The sequence below is a fragment of the Bacillus rossius genome, chromosome 2 (genome assembly GCF_032445375.1).
Source record: "Bacillus rossius redtenbacheri isolate Brsri chromosome 2, Brsri_v3, whole genome shotgun sequence".
Taxonomy (NCBI): Eukaryota; Metazoa; Arthropoda; class Insecta; order Phasmatodea; family Bacillidae; genus Bacillus; species Bacillus rossius.
This window is the reverse complement of record NC_086331.1, coordinates 86789625-86810553: the sequence shown is the minus strand read 5'-3', so window position 1 is coordinate 86810553 and position 20929 is coordinate 86789625. Positions and strand designations below refer to the sequence as shown.

Here is a 20929-nt window from a genome sequence, read left to right as displayed (position 1 = left end):
GTAAGGTCTTCTACCGTTTATACTGGCGTAGCTTATATAAGCCCCTTTTACGTAACCCCACAGAAAGAAATCTAACAGGGTTAGGTCCGGTGACCTTGGTGGCCATGCGACATGGCCCGCTCGTCCAATCCATCGGTGTGGAAATGTTTGGTTTAAATACTCTCGCACTTGCAGGGAAAAATGAGGTGGTGCCCCATCATGTTGGTACCACATCACACGTCGGACATGCAATGGAACCTCTTCAAGAAGACCTGGTAGTTCGTTCTGAAGGAAGTGGAGGTATCCAGCGCCGGTAAGTCGTGGCGGAAGAAAAAAAGGCCCGATGAGTACGCCGTCAACAATACCGGCCCACACATTAACTGAAAAACGTTCCTGGTGAACTGTAACACACGTTGCATGCGGATTGACAACATTCCAAACATGACTGTTGTGCGAATTGAGAATAGCGTCTTGAGTGAACTTGGCTTCATCGCTGAATAAAACCGCTAACTCGGGGTTCCTCAATACTCTTCGAATGTACCAACGATAAAAGGTCATGCGAATTGGATAGTCCGCCGGACCCATGTGTTGCACTTTTTGAAGGTGGTATGGGTACAAGAGTTGCTCATGAAAAACTCGCCAAACAGCCATTTTGTCAGCGTCCATATCGGAACCTTCTGCCCTTGTGCTTGTATCCGGACTCTCCTCAAATCTCTGAAGTACATCTTCTTCAAAACGGGGAGTACGAACCCTGCGTGGAGCACCAGCATTTGGTCTTGTGATGGCACATGTACCAGTATCACGCATTCGCTGAGTAAGTCTTGCAAACATGGTGTGAGCTGGAATCCTACGACCCGGATATTGTTCTTCGTACAGACGACGGGCGGCACGTCCGTTTTGTCTAGCTTCCCCGTAAACAAGCAGCATGTCCGTTTACTCACTAAACATGTACTCCATTGAACTCCACTAAAACATCGCCCTTTTCAGAACCACAGCGAAAGAAATGACACCACGAGTTTGCTTGTACGACAGAACAGTCAACGACAGACCGCCAGTGATATCATAACACACTGTGACACTGCAATGTCACGCTGCGCAGTGCTATGGCACGGCACGAACGGAAGAAAAGAGGTGAGGGCGCCACCAACGGAAGTAAAAAGGGGCGGGGGTCAGCATTCGACATCGTACAGTCCTCTCGAGCGCTGCCCGGCGTCGTAAACACGTAATTCACCACAGCATCGTCTGTCTCGCACAAAGCCCAACGGGTTGCCTACGCTTACTCTTTCTGGGGCTACAGGGGCTTAACTACGCGTTTCCGGCAATGTGATTATTGGCAAAAATGGTTGCAAATAATAAGAGCTTTCTACCCTCAAGCGTTGTAACATGAATTTTGATACACCCTGTATATAGAATCAAAATTATAAATATGATTGTCAATACATATATTATACAATAGCAGTACCAAGGGACATTTAACAATTCCTTAGACAGCTACGTGAGCAATATAATCCAGATTTAGATTCCAATTACATACAAGGATTAATGCCTGCAGACCGAAAACTGAAGTATAATAATTACACACTAGTAATTGGGGACTACAAGTATCTCTGGAATTTACATGAGAGATGCATGACTTGGTCTGTGCCGGCCCTATCATGGTGACCCGGACGTCGCCATACAAGGATTACTCTTAGTCAGATAACATATGTAATTAATTACGACACCCAGATTTACAAAAGACAATCTATGAAGGTCGTGAGTGATCGCAAGTGACTTTAGACGACAAGGAAGGCTGTTGTAATAAGGATGTGTCTCCAGCCATACCAACTCGGAGGGCTAGCGGGCATGACCGGTGAGGCCTGAAATATTAAGCACCGCAACATAGCTAGGTGCCATGGGGCATGCAAGAAATGATCAAGATCCCAGTAAATGACAATAAGTATCCTCCAATTAATGAAGAGACACTAGATCAATATCTTAATCTAAAAATTTAATAAAATTAGTATATTCCATATTTTATTTTCTATATAAATTATCATCCCTGTTACAAATAAAGAAAAAATTAAAACATCTATGTTATGTCTTAAGTTATATTTTATTACTTTAGTAGATATTATTTTCTTAAATAAAATCAATTTAAAAATGTCCTTTATATCATCTTAAGAGTTTAAACTAGTTAGTTTGTAGATTATGTATGTTTATAAATCATACTGAATACTTTACTTACAACTTGATTAGATCGTTGATTTTTTTACAATAAAAAAACTGACTGCCTTTTCACCCCTTTGCAGTTGAATAGCGGAAACTGATAAAAAATTGCTACACAACTCATTATGAAGGTTATACTTACTCAGTTTCGTACCTGCTGCTTAATTTTTTTGGAGATATAATTTTCACCCTCTTTCCAATTGGAACTTGAGAAAATGTGAAAACATGCAAGAAAACTTGTATAAATTATTCGTGATTTGATACTTCCTCCAAATATATATATATATTTATATTACTGCAGGAATGCATGCAAGATATTATTAATAAATAAAACTTGTTATTATAAAGAACACCTTAAAGGTGGAAGTAGTGAATGAAACAAGGTAAAATATAGAAATACCAACTCTTATTCAGCTCAGCAACTTGTGGATCGTTCAATTGGGAACGAGAAATAATATATAAATGGTAAATTACAAACAGGTATCTCATGATTTGTCTGTTACCTTTTAGTAAGTTAAGGTTTGAAATGTTTTTGAAGTTAATTATAGTGATAACAATAGTGTGGTTTTAAGTAAATTGTCAGTTAATTCCAGAAAGGAAGATAATATATTTTGGAACTTAACAAATATCAAATCATGCCAGTTACAGTGAAGTTATAATTTTTAAAAAAGAATGAAGACTTCGTTCTTTAGTATCCTTAAACTAGGGGTTTTGTAGGAAAGAGAGTCCAAGATTCATGTTGAAAAAATTTTAAATGATTGAAAAGGATCACATTCATTTATGACTTAATTACTGTACGCTGGCTGTTGAGAGGGAGTCCTCAGTGGAGCATGAAAGAAGGACACTGAGAACAGCAGCACATAGAAAAGGTGCGCATCTCAGGAATCTGCTGAGGATAATTGAGAAAGTCAGCCCAGAAGAGAAGAAAGTTGAAGCGAAAAGAAGCTGCCAGCTCCTATACTAGAAACCCACTGCCAGAAACCAAACAGAGTTGTGGTAAAAACAAGATAATTGAAGAATAAACATAATAGGCAAAAATGTTTAAAAAAACTAGAAATTTAGGTTTTAGCTTCAAGTGGTAAGTTCATCTTACCCCTGTGGGTAAAATCCTGAAGTTGCATCATGGGTGGATCAAAAAAATAAAGAGTTTTTAACATAAAGGCGAAGGAAAAAACCACAGAAAATTACACTAAAGCATTACATGTTCGGCTGACCCTTTGTCAATTGCCTTACTCTGAGGATGTGCCTGGCACATCATGATGTCACCTACCTTGTAAGTGTTGAAGGATTGTGTTTATCATACTTTTTCTTATTTTTATCAATGGCAGGTTTAAGATTTTTGTAAGCTCTTTTCCAGATCTCCCAAATGTTCCTTGGATCATCGGACGAAAGGTCTTGCAAAGACCAGAGATTGGAAAGAGTTGTGTTGGGCTGATAGGTGAACATAATATGGAAAGGGTTTGTTTTGTATTCCTTATGGTGAGCTTAATTAAATGCTGTCTGCAACCACACCAGATTGGTGTCCCATGTATTCGGTGGATGTGCATGATACGCTATGAGTACAAAACAGAGGTTTCTGTTGAAACGCTCTGCATGTGACGGCTTTGGATAATGGGGATGTGGTGACTTGCTGGATGCCATGAAAGAAACACATTTTTGAACAATTTTGATGTAAATTGGGAACCATTATCGAAGACAATTATGGATGGCAGGCTAGAAATCTTGAAGATATGGTTGCACAAACCTGAACTGCTGTAACTCTCCTTAAGGGAATGAGCCAAATAATTTTTGAAAATCAGTCTATAGATACCAGTAGCACAGTGTGCCTATTTTTGTAAGGGGGAAAAAGAGCAACAAAATACATAAAAAAGTTTTTAGATAGGGTGGTCAGCTACATCGGATGACAGAAACCAAACTGGGTGTTCTGGGGGGTTTGTTGAGGGCACTGAGTTTGCACAGCTTGACGCATTCAGAAATATTGTGATGCATGCTGTCCAAAATTAAATGATGTATTCATTTGATTGTTTTATAGGTGCTGAAATGAGCACTTAAGGGAGATATGTGGTAATACTGAAAAATCTTGTCTCTAAAATTTTGGGGTAGAACTATGAACTTTGATAGATTTTCATTATTGTGTCTGACATTACAAAAATCCTTTGGAAAATTTGTAAAATTTTGGAGGTGAACCTGATTTCACTTTATCAATGATGTTCAATATGTATGGTCCGATTGTAGGTCTTGGAATGCTACAGGAAAATTGGTCAGCAGAGCAGGAACAAAGAGAAGAGTTTGGTTGGAGGGGTTCACAAACATTCGAGAAATAGTGTCTGATACAATATTTTGGAAGCCTCTTACGTGCAGTGTTTGAAATTTGACACAGGAAATTTTGGCAATCTAGCATCTAAGTTTTACTAACTGTTTGCCAGAAGCTATGTGAGGGCATCATCACCAGTTTCTAAGATAAATTCACTCACTTTGTTCTAAAAATGGTTTGAATTTAGCTATGCCAAAGATAACTGCCAAGCATTGGCATTTCTTTTTGATGGTTGAGAATTTGTGAAGCAAAAGCAATTGGTTGGTGGCAACGTCAAACTTGTAGGACAGTACTGCTCCTACTCCTATGCTAGCTGCATCGGTTTGTAGAATAAATGGCTTAGTAAAATTGGGCATGGGTAAAGCTGGAGGACTGGCAATTGCCTGTTTTAAAAAATTGGAAAGTTATTTTCTGTTCAGGTCCCCAGTGGATTTGTACTACATTTTTCTTGCACAGACTATTTAGAAGGGCTACATTTTCAGCAAAATTTGGTATGCACTTAGAATAAAAATTTGCTATTCTGATTAAATGAGGCTTGAACTCCATGATGGCCTGGGTACGGTTGGGAACAATTTTTACTTCTTTGCTGGTGACTTAATGGCTTAGAAAAGATATTTCCTTGACTGCAAATTTTACTATTTTTGTATTGACTGTTAGACCTGCACTGTACAGTCTGTGGAGTACTTCTGTGAGGTGGGCTATGTGTACTTCAAAACTCTCAGGATAAACCACAACATTGTCCAAATAGTTGAAAACATTCTTGAATTTTATGTCTACCAGTATTTGGTCGAGCAAGTGAGTTAGCACCGCTGCACCTGTTGCCAACCCAAATGGTACAACCTTGTACTGGTAGAGGTTTCACGGTACAAATAATGCCATAAGGTGTTTTGATTTCAGAGTGTGGAGAATTGAGGTCAAAAACACAATATTTTACCTTAATGAACCAATGAAAGGCTAAATTGAAGTCTGATAAAAGCATTGACTCGATATTGAGCTGCCGATTAATCTTGCGCAAATTGCAACAAGATTATAATCAATGGATTTAGGTACCAAAAATAAAAGTTAACTGAAAGAAGAGGATAGTTCAAGCAGGTTTTATCTAACAAATCCTGTATTTTGCTAGGCAAAATTTACATTTTAGGGCCCAACAACTGATAAGGGGGAAATTTTAATTGGGATGGGGTCCAAAAGTTTAATATTGTATTCAATAAGATGGATACATCCAAGTTGTTTGGTTAAATCATCTGAAAATCTGCTACATAGGTCTCTGATTGCCAATTGTTTATCCTGGCTGAGATGGTACAGAAGTAGAAAATGTTCCTCAACAGCACTGGTTTGTAGCAAGTTTAACCTTACTCTGAACTCTAGAGTTAAGAGCTGCAAAGTGTATAATAAATTGCTTATCAAAAATAATGTAAATTTTCCTGCTTTAAGGTCAATTACTAAGCCTGTTTTGGCTTGAAATCTGAGCCATAAATGAGATCAGTTGCTGAATCATTACACATTTAAAATTGAAAGGTCCATTAAAACAAATAAATTTTGATCTTGATAACGTAGCTGTGTTAATAATGTTCACTGGCTGCTCTGATGCAGTGAAACATTTGAAAGTTACTGATTTGGTTTTATTAATTAAATTATTATTCTCAATTTTGTAAAAAGAGGTCCTAAAATAAAATCACAGATTGAGACAGTACCAATTAAACCTGATGTTTTATTTGTGCTAATCTTTGTGTTTGCACAAAATAGTACAAAGTGTAATTTTTCCAAAAATATTGTGACATATTCATTTTCCTGGAATTTTTGGACAAATGCATGTTTTGCTCTGTTTGCTGGGGGCAAAGACTTTGTTACGCCAATCTGCCAATTTTATAAGATCGGTTTTTAAAACTTTTTTTTTTGTTTTTTGTAATTTTTTTGTTTTTTTTCTGTTGCAATTTTAGTGTTTCCCTTCATTGTTAAGTTTCTGTGTGGAATAACTTTGCTGGTAATACTGAGTCTGTGTATTACCTGAGGTGGACTGAATATGAAAAGAGCGGCTCCAAGGTGCTTGTAAGCTAAGAGGCACAGAAGAATGGTTTTCTGGCCATCCTGTTATGGTTTTTTTTAAAAAATTTTGTGTGGTGGTAATTTTGGTGTTTGATTTTGTACGCCATTCTTCAATCATGGCCATATTTCTTGCAATATCTACACGGTTCACTCTTGTGAGTGATTGGACCTGGACTGATTATTACTAGGATTGTTTTGTTGTGGATTAAAGGAGGTAGTAAGATTCTCTTTTATGTGTTCATGTTGAGTTGTAAAAAATAAAGGTTGGTTCCTCTGGTAGATGGCGAAATCAACATTTGTGGCATGAATGCACAACCGAACCAGCTCAGCAAAATTCTGTGGGTGAAATTGGAAGACAGAGTATGAGCGCTCATCAGGATTCATGCCATTCACAATGTTGGTAACTATTTCAGTTTCCAAGATGCCTAAATGTAGGACTTGTACTTCTTTTATGTCAGAAATGTAGGCAGATGGTTGAACCATTCCAGTCTTATATTGGTTAGCATGCGAGAGGGAATAAAAAAATTTAAAACATTGCTTGATACGGATCAAAAGACAAATTATTTGCTATAGCTAAATAAGTGTGTTCACAAGTGGTGGCTGGGTTAAAGGAAAAATCACTTCAAACAATTGTTTGACCGTTATGTTACACTTCTGATGTAATCTGAGAAGGTGACACAAAAATTCTATCTTTTTTGTGGTCCAGATCATTAGTTTCAGGTAGCCCAGAAAGTAGGTGCTCAATGAGGTGGGGAATTTTTCCATAGAATTGGATTCATACCCATCAGCTGTTAGGAGATGATGAACATGAGACTGATTTTGAGGACGGTTTGATGGTTGGGGTAGATGGGGTGGGTTTGGTGAGAGGGGCGCCGGAAGCCGTGGATGGTGATACGTGGTCAAGGAACTGAACTGAAAGAGCATCAAATGAGGTGAAACATGAGACTGGGGAGGGATGTATAAGGGCAGGGTAGGCTGCAATTTTGGTTGCTGTAGGAAGTGGGGTAGTTTGCCGAATGTAAAAGAGGGTAATTGTTAATAGAGGTTAGTAGGAAGGTTTGGTAGGTCCTTGTGCACTGGATGTAGTGTCGGAAGCCAGGGAGCCATGGTGGCCATCTTGGATTACATCACTTTCAGGGGCCGTTTTGGTTTATGGTATTTCTGGTGGTCATCTTGGACTGTCACTTCTGGCGGCCATCATGGATAACCTTGACCTTTAACCCCGGCAGCCATATTATTCATTCAACATTTTGGTTTCCAGAACATTCCGCCATTTTGAATTATAACTTCATGTCCTCCATCTTGAAAATCACAGATAAAGGTTGATTTTAATTTTTGCTTCCAGTCCTGCACTTCACATAATGCAAGAAGATTTAATTTTACTTTATAACATTGGCAATACTAACACTTGATTATCACATTTTAACTTCACAAGGTTAATTAGTAACTATCCCACTCAGAAAATTACTACTTATATAAACCCTAAGTAAAACCTTGTGGCCAAGTAACATGGCACAACGGTAAAATGTTGAACTCACAATCAGGCCCATTCATCTTGATTTTGGTTCTCTGTCGTTTTTGAATAACTCCAGGTGAATGCTGGGATGGTTCTTTACCTTAGACCATTTTCTGATTAGATTAGAGTATGTTCGTCTTTAATGACAATGTTGTCATATTTGTGGCAATCGGTTGTCTGTCTGATTGCTTCTACTTACCCAGTATACTGTGTACATGAAGTTTTATTCTGGTACTTACTGGAAAATAGCATCTTGATTTAAACTTTTATAGAAAATAGAACTTTTCTTTGTTTACTCCTCAGTCAGATTGAAAAATTTGCTGAACTATATAGGCAATGTTTTAATTACTTAAGTAGTTAATATGGAAATATGGGTAAAAGTTTTTTTTCCTCATAAACCTATAGTATATTTAAGTCAAATAAGACACCACTCACTTATACATAAATTTTTATTTAATTTATTAAATATATAAATATATTAAATAGCTTATTTGAAAATTGCATTAAAAATGCCCAAAAAAGCTATTTACAGAAAAAAATAACATTTGCATGAGAAATTCTTTTGCTAGAGATAAATGTTTTTATGCGTAAATATACCCACTCACAAAATATATACAAGCTGTAATTACAGTACATGTCAAAACTGTGGGTACATATGCAAGACATGTATAGGATGCGTAAATGCACGAAATTTCAATGAACATTGATGTTGTAATGATTTTGCTTATATCTAGACCATAAATGTGTACAATAATAGATTTTTTTTAAAAATTTATTTACCATTACATCTCGTTCAGAGTGAAGTAATTAAAAAGATAGCACACAACTACATGGAACAGGTATGTAGGGGAAGGAATCACCCACGAGCTTTCGTAAGGAAGCATCCCAGCTTTTGTCTGGAGTGACTTGCAGGAAACTATGGGAAACCCAAAGCATGATGGCTGGACAATGATTTGTACCCTTGAGCTCTGGAATGCGAGTCCAATTCCTTAACACTGTACTACCTCGCTCCATTCAGAGATACAGCAGATCCTTGTTCAGTGGAATGTCATATCGGCCAGGTCTACTAACTGCTGCTTTGTAATGTAGTTTATGATGAAGATGACTAAAAAATGTGATGAAGATGAATAAAAAACATTTCACCCTTCCTGTTTGGTGCCCTGCACATAAATGTTGTGTACAAATTATCTGAGATACCGACTGATACATAAGATGGTGTATGCACTCTTGAACTACGTGTAGTTACTATGTAATACCACATTGCAGTGCACCATGCTATCAGAGCTACAGCCAAAGCTTGCATACACTCACTCTACGTAAGTATGGTGTGTTGTGTACCGTGGACACAATCACCAATACGACATTCCACGTAACAAGATTCAAGTGCATCACATTTTGCAAGTTAGTTAGTGGCTCTAGCAATAAAAGCAATAAAAAAAAGTATTACCAGATTTATGTTCTCTGACATTAGACCTGCATATGTATCCACAGTTTTGAAGTTTTAAACACATCATGTAAGTAAATACAAAAAAATTACACCCACTTATGTAAATATACACTTTTGATATGAAATAAATAAAACTTTTGTAACTTTAAAGAGGTGAATGCCTAAACCTGAAGCAAGATGATTATAATTCCTAGTCCCAAAATTAGCAATGTCAAAATAAAACCATATCCAATAAAAGAAGGAGTGAGTAGTAATCATGAAAAAAATTATTTTGTGTAATATGCTATAAGTTATATAAGTGCATAAGAAGTGGAACAACGAAACAAAGGAAACAAGTGATATACACAAATCTGTCTATTTATGAAAAGTTTTTGCAGTGCTTTCCCTAAAGTTAAAAAGCTATTTTATAAATGCATAAAATATCATAGTTAAGTGTGTTATAGTGATAGTTATAAAGCAATCTAAATAAGCAGATTTTTAAATAAATGTGAGTGTTACTAGGTTTTTTCCTCATTTGTAATTCACAATCATTTAATTGTACATTAGATTGCAAAAATTTTTCTCTCTATTAATTTAAGCTAAGGAATAAATTTATAACCAAATAATCCTGCTGCCATTCATCCCACTTTAGTAGTTTATTATTTTTTATGGAATCAGTCAAACCACAGTCTTGTTCGCCTTAAGCCGTAGCGGGAGCAAAAATTTAAGTTATCGATAAAGGGGATGTACAGCCAAGGAAGGAAGGAGTATGCACCTTCTACACTATATATTTTTGTTTATCATAAAACATAAAGTGTATATTATGAATGACCACCATATTGGAAAGAGAAATGATCCGGTTGATCCGGTCATTGCCTGCAATCGGCCCGTTATGACTTCACTTTCACTAGCACATGCTCCATCTGGACTTTTTCAATATTTGTTGCATATAGCGGTCACATATCAAAAGGAAAAGCAACATTAAAACAGCCATTTTTGTACCTACTAGCACAAACTGAGAAAACATTTTTTTTAAAAAACCTTTATGACTTAAACAAAAAATATTACTAACAAACATTCTGTTATAAACATAATGTTCGATAGCAGTGACTTAGCCTATTTTTGATTGTTTTAATTTAGAAATTACATCATAACTTTAACCATAATGACTGTAACATGATAAATACTTATGAATAATTTTGAACACTTTTATTTTAATTTTAACTTAGCTTTCAACCATTATGGGGGTAATTATTTAAAATAAAAAAACATCCCATAGAACGGGTCACTAGGACTACCAATGTAAAATAGAAAATCATTTTTCTAAAGTAGTAAGGAGAAAACTATTAATAATAATTATATAACTGACAGCAGTTGGAATAGTTAAAATTTTATTGAAGCATTTTTTTCCTATTTGGGATGTAGCTAAGTCACATCGACAGAAAGTTTATAATAGATGGTATGGTTATACAGATACAAAGAACTTTTTTGGTTTTCTCTACATTAAGTAAAACAAATGGAACTGGTGTAATGTAAACCAAAACATTAATGCATTAGGTACTAAAAATAAATAGTAACATTTTCTTAAAAGATGGAACCAAATATAAATGTTTTGTTCAGATGTGGCTGGCGAATCCTTGGCTAAAGTGGACATTCTTTTTTGTCTGTTCCACTTATGTATGGAATACGTTTTGAACCGAACGTGAAAGTTACAAAACAGTCATAAGGGTGCTGCACTCACTGTGGGAACAGATGAAAGAAAATATGTCTCACTACAGTCCTTTCAAAATTCTTACGCCGTCTTCTCATCCATCATCGGCATTGTGTGTTTCTAAGTTACGTGTTTCTAAGTTAGGACAGTTAAAAGTTTTGTGTTTCTAAGTTATGATAGTTCTGACTTGTGTATTTCTAAGTTGTGATAGTTATAAGTAGTGACCGGATTATATGCAATTGGAAATTGCATATTCGCATATTTAGCCCATTATCATTGGTTATTGCATATTTTACCTAAAATCTTGTGATGTATTTTGTCCCTATATTTGCAATATTTCTTGGTAGGATAGGATAATGAACAAATGAAATCTTACGTTGTAGCTGGCCATATTGAGTACTGCATGGTCCTTTGAGCGCACTTATCAGCCGCCCGTCCATTGTTTTGGTAGAATAGTATTAATTGAGGTTAGTCACACCAGTCAATTGTTTTCAGAATACAAACCTCTGGAGTTTGTTTTCGTTAGTTCAATTGCTCACAGTCTGGAATATAACCGTACACCACTATCACTAGGCAATTAATTTACGCATGTTATTGTTTACGCTTTCTCATTGCATTTGTGTAGTGTTTTATTTGTTTGTGCAAAGTTTAAAGTGTATCATGCCGGCCAAAAAAAAAAAGTATTTTTTCGTGGATAATATTTACATACAATGGAAGTGTTTTATATTGTCGAGTTTACGAGAAAAATATTCTGAGTGTAAAAAAATTTCAAATTGACCTTAATGTCAAGACAAGTCTTCGTGTCGCAGGAGGCTATGGCACTTTGTCAGCCTAAGGAAGCATTTAACGATTCTGGTATTAAAAAACACATAGCAGTGATTAGCGCACACTTTATCCATATACCTATGAGTTTTAAAAAGCTTGAAACTCAAGCTTTGGCGTTGACTGAATCAATTCAGTTAATGAAAAATCCGTCAAATAAACTCCACATTGCCAGATGTATTCCGGTGTAAACTTAAAGAAAAGTTTAAAAACATTTTGAGCAAAAACCCAGGCTTTGAACCTTTGTGTCAAATTGATAGTTTTTTTAATGGGACGGGTGAACTTTCGCCAGAAACAATAATTGCTAACATAGCACCCAAATTCAAATACTGCCCAGTTACCTCAGTGGATGTGGAACAGTCTTTTTCCACTTATAAAATTTTTTTGCGTGAGCGCAGGCACAATTTTAGTAACGAATATTTGAATTATTACCTGATTATTAACATCTACAAGAATACAAAATGTTAAATAATTGTTAATTTACTCTCTATATCTTACTAACTATATGTTATTTTGAAGTAAAAAAAAACCTAAAGACTAATATTGTTTTGTTATTTAATGTTGCATATTTTAACACTTTTCATGCATATTTGCTTGCATATTTCAAGCTTTTTATGTTGCATATAATCCAGTCTCTAGTTATAAGTTATGATTTCCTAAGTTGCAATGTTTCAAAGTTATAATAGTTCTAATTAACAATTTTCTAAGTTACTATGTTTCTGAGTTGTGTGGTTCTAAGTTACATGTTCGTTAGTTATGACAGTTCTAAGTTGTGTGTTCATATGTTAAGATATTTCTAAGTTATGATTGTTCTAACTTATGGGTTTCTAAGCCATGTGGTTTGGCATTTTTTGTTTTTCAGCTACATGTTTCTAAGCAATGCCAGTTCTAAGTTGTGTGTTTCTAAGTTACAACAGTTCTAAGTTATGAAGATATTCATGAATTCTAAGTTATTACTGTACTAAGTAGTGTGTTTATCCCTTTGGTGAGCAGTTACACCAACTGCCAAAACCAACACATATAGCCTCTAAATTTTTTTTTGTTGGTTTGTAAATGGTTTTGACTCAACTTGACTTTAGTAGTGTATCCCCACTTCTGGGATATCAGAATCTGGTTACACAGTCTTTATGTCATGGCCATTGCCATGTTTATAATGTGTTATCACGCTTAATAAAATTTACCCAGTACTTATTCAGGGTGTCTAGCGACCGGGAAAACCGGGAAAACCGGGAATTGTCAGGGAATTTTGAGTGTCAGGGAAATGTCAGGGAAAAGTCAGGGAATTTTTAAAAAACACCTGGAATTTTTTTTTTGCTGTAGCTTTAAAATAGTTTAGGTATCTCACGGAAGATTAGTTTTAAACATTTCTGCTGTCACGGTAATTTACTTATAATTATTGACATTTCGAAGAAACTACACTTTTCAAAGTAGCTTTGTTTTACGTTGGATGTTACCGTCTGCAAAACAGTTGTTTTCTTTTTCGATAACATCGAGGTTAGACTTCTAAGATAGATCGCAATATAGTTTATATCGATTTATCGACTGCGTGTTATACCTTCTACATCTCGGTTTGTTTTCGGTTGTTTTGGTCGTTTCCTGGCTAGCCAAGCCACGCCGTCACAATTTTTAGCTTGCATTTATTGTACTTGTTTCTTTCGTTTTATTTATTGTGGTTATTTATTTTGGTGAATTGAGGTTACGTACTTATAGTCATGCATTGATAATTATCTTGTTACTTTCTATCTAGGCGGCAACTACAACCCAGTGCGTTAAAATGCTACGGTTTTTCTCCATGCTTTCGGTCTTAAAAATGATTTCGTAAATTTTTTTTGTTATTGTTTATATCTCTTTTTATTCGTGTTATAAACCTGGATCGTTACGGAGGCCTAATGGTAGTTAATTATACTTAGTTTCTCGACGATCTGCTTTGTTTATTTAACAGGTAAGTGAGCATTATCTGTATTTCTGTATGTGTGTGATTTCACAGAACCTTTTCAATTAATTAGGTTATGAAGTAAATACCGGTAGTTATAATAATCACGTCAGTATGACGTCATTTTAATCTTTTTAGGTTATGAATGCAATTATTTTTTTGTTTGTAAACAGTTATTTTGCATGATGGCCTACTGGATTATGTTTAACTGGAGATCAAATTATTTTTAAACCGTGAGAATGGGTGGGTTTTTCCAAAAGTGAAAATTTTTTTTATAACTTACCTATTGTTCTTAGAACAACACATAACCTAACATACTTAAATGATATTGCAAAGTACCATCAGGTAAAAAATGAAACCTTATTTAAATTAACTGTAGGCTATTTTGGACTGTAATTATCAACAAAGAACTTTTTTTTTGCTGTGAAGGTACAAACCTTTTTTAAATTATAGCTGTGATTAAGTTTGTGATGCAGGCTGCCTGTGAATATACACTTGATACAGGAATAATATATAACTTTTAATAAGGTTATGTTAATTCAGCTGTTACACTCATGAAGTAGGCACTAACCAGTAAGGATGTAGTATGTTGATAAGATTGCAGATATTTGATAGGGTTTTGGTTACTCTGTATCAACTCAAAATGTACTTTCTGTATGTAAGCTGTAATTTTTAGAAAAAGTATTCATTTTTAACATCTGTGTTTGTTCCCAGCTCAAGGTGTCATGCCGCCTTCAAAATTTAGAAAAACGGTATTCAGAGCTGAATGGAGCCAGGACCCAATGTATGCGTGGGTGAAGGGTATTGAAATAAATCCCTATTCTGCATGGTGTGATGTGTGCAAGCAAAAGTTTGAGCTTAGCAACATGGGGAAACAAGCTCTCACAAGTCATGCGTCTGGGGCTAAGCATAGAAAAAGATTACAGGCAGCCAGTAAATCGGTCCCAATTACAATTTTTTGCAAGACAGGGCTATCAAAAACAACTTTGCAAGTAAAGTCAACAGATGTACCTGAAGTATCATCAGAATCTATTCAGAATTCATCAGTTTCTGAGGGTTCAAAGTTATCACCATCACCTAATGTACTGAAGTTGTTAGAAAATGCAGTTGCTGGCTCAGCATGCTCATGTATTTGCACATGCACATCTGTAGAAAAGAAATCAAAGTTATTGAAAACATATTTGTTGAATGATAATGTGACAAGAGCAGAGGTCATGTGGTGTTTGTTTTGTGTAACATCACATAACTCGTTACGGAATGCTGAAAGTAGTGTTTCAATCCAGCGCAAGATGTACCCTGACAGCAATATTGCAGCAAAAATGAAATTGAGCAAAGCAAAAGTATCTTACACTATTGTTCATGGCTTGGCGCCACAACTCGAGCGAGATCTAAAAGCTGCTATATCAAATTGTTCACATATTGTCATCGGTTTTGATGAAAGTTTAAATAAGGTTGTGCAAAAACAGCAGATGGATTTAACGGTGCGGTATTGGGACGATGTCAAGAATGTGACTTGTACTCGCTACTTAACCTCTGTTTTCTTGGGTCACTCAACTGCAGCAGATTTACTTTATGCATTCAAAAGTGCGTTAACTTCTGCTCTTTTACACAAGATACTTCAAGTGTCTATGGATGGTCCGAATGTGAACTTACGCTTTTTAAAAGATCTAAGAGAAGATTTAAAAGAAGGCCGTCCACATGAAGGTGTAATTTTGGATATTGGCACTTGTGGTCTGCATTCATTGCACTGTGCTTTCAAGACAGCAATGAAAGGAACAGAATGGGAAATTATTCCATTTTTACGTGCAATTCACAATCTTTTTTACAATATCCCTAGTCGTCGTGCAGATTTTATCCGCATAACAGGATCAGATTTGTTTCCTTTGAAATTTTGTGCAGTTCGTTGGTTAGATAATGTGTGTGTAGCAAACAGAGCCTTGAAATTACTGCCCTATTTGCTCAAATACATTCAGTCACTTTGTTCAAAGTCTGAACCAAAGTGTGCAAGCTTTATGGTAGTTAAGAATGCTCTTCGTGATAAATTGCTTGGTCCTAAACTTGCATTTTTTTCATCTGTGGCATCTGAAATTGAACCTTTTCTGAAAGAATTTCAGACCGATAAACCAATGGCTCCTTTTCTTTATTCAGATTTTTGTGCTGTTGTTAAAAATCTTATGATAAGGTTTGTCAAACCTGAAGTAATTGAATCAAAACCCTTGTCTGCGATTGATTTATCAGGAACAAATCTTATGTCTCACAAAAATGTTGACCTGGGTTTTGGAACAAAAGCAGAATTGCGTTCTGAAAAGAACTTAACACAGAAAGACATTGAGTTATTCAAGCATGAATGTTCTAAGTGCCTACAAGAACTTGTGAAGAAGATTTTGAATCGCTCTCCACTTACTCTCAGTTTGACTAGGAGCATTTCATTCATTGACCCTTCAGTAGTTTGTATTCCAAATTTGGCAAATAAGAGACTGGCAGCTGCACTAGAACATTTTGTATGCAATAACTGGATTTCTGGAGTGCAAGCTGATAAAATTTGTAGAGAATTCAAGCAAGTGTGTGCTGTAAAGTTAGTGCAAGAAAATGTGAAGATATACACACGCAGTAAATTTCGCCTTGATCAGTTTTGGTTTGATCAGTTGAAAATTTGTTCATTTGAGGAAACAAAAAATTTGGCATCTTTCCTGAAGATGATTTTCATCTTTTCACATGGCAATGCTGCTCTGGAAAGAGGATTTTCTGTGAACAAGGAATGTCTGGTGGAAAATCAACAAGAAATATCTCTCGTAGCTCAAAGGAGAATTCATGATAGTGTCTCTGCAGCTGGGGGAATTGATGATTTCCCTGTAACAAAGCAGCTTATACATGCAGCTCGTAATGCACACTCCAACTTTAAAGACTATTTGCAAAAGCAGAAGGAGCTTTCTCAAGAAAAAGCAGAAACTAACATCTTGAAACGTAAAATTGCTGCTGAACTTGCAGAGCTTCAGGCAAGAAAAAAGAAAATTTTAGAAGATGCCCAAAATGAAAGTGCAATTCTTGATTCTCGAATAGAAGCTCTTAAAACGTAGTGCAGTGATAATAGACCCCATTTTGTAGTGTTTAGGCCTACTAAATTCAATCATTATTTTCACAAAAAGACCTAAGTTATTAATATTTATGCTATAATTTTATATTTCTTTAAGATCCATGTCATATATGTTTATATTCATTTATATGTACGTACAGCTACAATTTACTATATAGAAGTTTTTTTTAAGATTAATGATGCAATTTTGTGAATTTGAAGACTGTGTTTGGAGACTGGAAACTGTTTTTGAGACAGGATTTGAAGGTTAATTGTGTATCATATTCTTATAAGCAGAACACATCTTGACATTTGGATAGTTTTATTGTGACTGAATGTAGCACTTCAATAAAGAGGTGAGTCTAAACTTTTTGAGCAATGAAAATTTAAATTTAATTAGAATACATATGTCTGTGTGTCTGTCTTAACATTGTGTATCGTAAGTCTGTGTGCATGGTTCATAAAATAATTGAGAACCAAAATCAAGTAATACTACTGTATTTAAGTTGGCGAGTTAATTGTTTTCACATGTGGTATTTATTATTATTTTTAAGTATGTCTGGAAAATTTTCAATTAGTCTGGAAAACCTGGAAATGTCAGGGAATTTTAAAAATGCTTGGCACTAGACACCCTGTTATTAACCAACACATTATTATGTAAACTGCATATTCCCAACAAGGTATATGGGCCCAGGTTTGCGGATTAACTAGTTTTTGTCGACGCATAATGCCGATATTATTAACATTTAGCATCGTGGCATCATGGCATTGACCACTTTATACATTGTGGAAAAACTTATAGGCCATGAAAACTACGCATCGTGGGAATTTCATATGAAAGCCTTGTTAAGCTTAGAAGACCAGTGGGATGTCGTTCAAGGAAACATCAAGGTAAATGAAGCGAAAGAGAAAGATCGCAAGGCATTAGCCAATATTTCACCATATTGAAAAATGTAAAACATCAAAGCAAGCATGGGAAAAGATCCAAACACTGTTTTAAGATTCTGGTCTCACTCGTAAAGTCAGGTTTTTACGTCTGCTTACCGTGACTTGCTTGGATAGCTGCAAATCCGTTGAAGAGATTTTGAATGAAACTACTTTAACAGCCCAATGCCTATGTGATATTTAGTTTGAGATATCTGATGAATGTGTTGGGACTTTATTGCTAGCAGGTCTCCCAGAAGAGTAAAAACCCACAATAAGGGCGTTGGAGAGCTAAGGAATTCCAATTACAGCTGATGCAATCAAAATCAATCTGCTACAGACATAAAATCTAGTTCAAGTCATGTTTGTCACCCAATATCGATATAGCACTCTACAATAATTGATCATCGTGGAACAGCAACAATCAAAACAAACCACCAGAAGTGACTTGTAAATGCTACAACAGGTTGTCAGATACAGGCGAACAAAAAACGAGGGATAGTAATTTCGACGCTAAAACCAACAATGCATTTTTAGCATATATGCTAACGAACATTGAAAACAGTGAAACTGATTGGTATTTAGACAAATGTGGGTCAATGCATTTGACAAGAAATAAGTTAGGGAATTGTGTGTCTGAATTTAAGCTGAAAATCCTAACTGCAAACATCAATCTTCTTACGATAGAATCTGTGGGAAATGTTGATATTGAGTTGTTAGTCTACGAAAAAACCGGCCTCATCACAGACATAGTAGAAAACCTGCTGTGAGTAAAATCGCAAGCAAAGGGAACACTGATTTTTCATGGTAGTAAAATACTGAACTGAAGTGATGAACTGTTAGCCTCGGCATTATTGAAAAATTGCATTTATCAGTTAGACACACTGCAGTCTGCATGTGTTGATAAAGTGCATGCTTTCACTTGTGGTGGAGATCTATGGCACCGCAGGTTAGGTCATTTAAACAGAAAATACATAAACTTGTTAAAACCAATGCCAGGTGGAGTGCAGTACCTGCAGACAAGCAAGGCCCCATGTGAAACTTTGTGTCTAAGGCAAAAAATCTCATTTTCCATTCACACAAAGCATCTTTAGAGCAAAGGAACTCTTGGAACTGGTGCATACGGACTTGTGAGGACTTATGAAGACAGTGTTTATTGGAGGTAGTATTTTTTTGTTTTGTCCTCAGAGACGATTATTCTCGGTACACAAATATGTACTTCTTGAGGCCAAAGGATCAGGTCTGTGATGTGTTTAAAGAATATAGTGCATTCGTAGAAAATCAGTTGGGTAACAAAATAAAAATATTGTATTCAGATGATGTGACAGAGTTCGTAAACAGTGAGTTCTCCAGCTTCCTGAAAATTAAGGGCATTAGACGCTAACTCACCGTCAGAGCTTCACCACAGCAGAATAGGGTCCCGGAGTGTGCTAAAATAGCTGAAAAGGCACAGAGATTATTATGATATGCAGGACTACCAAAAATGTATTGGGCCGAAGTAGTAGCAACATTTGGCCATCTCAACAACAGGAGCCCAACAAAGGCCATTGAAGGAAAGACAGTTTGAAGCATGGTATTCGAGGAAATCAAACTAGTTACCTCAGGATTTTTGTTTGTGAAGAAGCTATGACCCAAATTCCAAGAGATACGAGGAAGAAATGGGACCCCAGATCCGAGAAATTGATAGTGTTTGGTTATTGTGATAACACAAAATGTTATCGCCTCATAAATCCCACGACCAAACAAGTGACTATCAGCAGACACATTGTGTTTTTAGAAGAAAAAAATGCTTAACAAAATGTCAGCAATGGTGAGAGAAGGCATGCCCACCTCATAAACTGTTGGTACAGTTGCAGAAGTTTCCCCCCCCCAGGGGCTGGTGAGTTAGGTTTTTCCTTGCTACAAACGGTTGGTGATGATGAATAACTTATCTCTTGAGAACCAGAATCTAAACAATATAAGTTAATCATTGACTTCGCTGCAGATTCAGATGAAGAGTCCTTCAAGGGGTTAGTGGAAAATAATAATCTAGAAGAAACCTCCAGTCCTCAACAGTTGATAAGATCTCATTGTATCCCAATACCTAAAGTTGCCGATCCAGATTTATTGACTAACTTCATTGCAGAAAATAATGAGTTCCTTATGCCAGGGAAAACTTTGACAAGTCCACAAACTCAAAGTGAAGGGAAGCTACTGACTAAGAACTGTCTTCATTCGTTAGTAATGAAACTTATGAATGGGTTGATTTACCAGATAATGTGAAGTCTCTCAAATCAAAATTAAGAATCTGTACCCCAAAGAACCTAAATACAAGGCTAGACTAGTAGTCAAGGGTTTTGGACAGAAGCCTGATAGACTTTTAGGAAACCTTTTCACCAGTAACTAAACACACTTCACTAAGATACCTCTTTACACTGGCAGTAAGGGAAGGCCTTGAGATAGTGCATAGTGCATATGTATGTGAAAATGGCCTATTTACGTGGCCACTTACATAAAGTCATATATGTTCAACCTCCAAAAGAGCTTGAGAGAAGGCAAGGTTTGGCGACTCAAAAGGGCTATGTATGGACTTGGTACAGGAATCGTTATCTAAACAGACACTCAATTACTTGCTATAGCATCAAGTTCATGGGCAGTCTTGTGTCATTGTCTAGCAAGAAGCAAAGAACAGTTGCCTTGAGCACAGTCAAAGCTGAATATATGGTACTCAGTAATCAATAAACTTTGTTGTTTTAGAAAGTTGTGCAGTAAACTGGAACCTGAACATGAACCCAAGCCATTCATTGTGTATTGTGAATATAAAACATCTAGCTAAAAACAATGTAACAAGCCAAAGATCCATACAGGCATCATTTTATCAGGGAGCATGTCCAAGACAAAACTATTAATGTCAGTTGTTTATCAGCAGATAGCATGATATCAGACATTTTGACAAAGGGCCTAACCAAGGAAAAACATAACCACTTCATCAATATGT

General features: G+C 36.0%; 2 protein-coding genes across 6 annotated transcripts in view; both read left to right on the top strand.

Annotated features, from left to right (window-relative positions):
* Positions 1-20929, top strand: part of LOC134529432 (protein ST7 homolog) — a 106173-nt gene that overhangs the window by 21430 nt on the left and 63814 nt on the right. Inside the window, exon 2 of one of the 5 annotated variants that reach the window (XM_063363516.1) lies at positions 6828-6943. The exons of 3 other annotated variants lie outside the window; for them this stretch is intronic. The gene's annotated coding sequence lies outside the window, so the exon portion shown is untranslated. Of the gene's footprint in view, positions 1-6827; positions 6948-20929 lie in introns of all 5 variants that reach the window. One more of the 5 variants, XM_063363517.1, reaches the window with a different exon arrangement.
* Positions 12745-20718, top strand: LOC134529431 (uncharacterized). Its single transcript, XM_063363511.1, has 2 exons — positions 12745-13964; positions 14670-20718. Exon 2 carries the CDS (start codon positions 14681-14683, stop codon positions 17030-17032), a length of 2352 nt encoding a protein of 783 aa, XP_063219581.1. The 5' UTR covers positions 12745-13964; positions 14670-14680; the 3' UTR covers positions 17033-20718.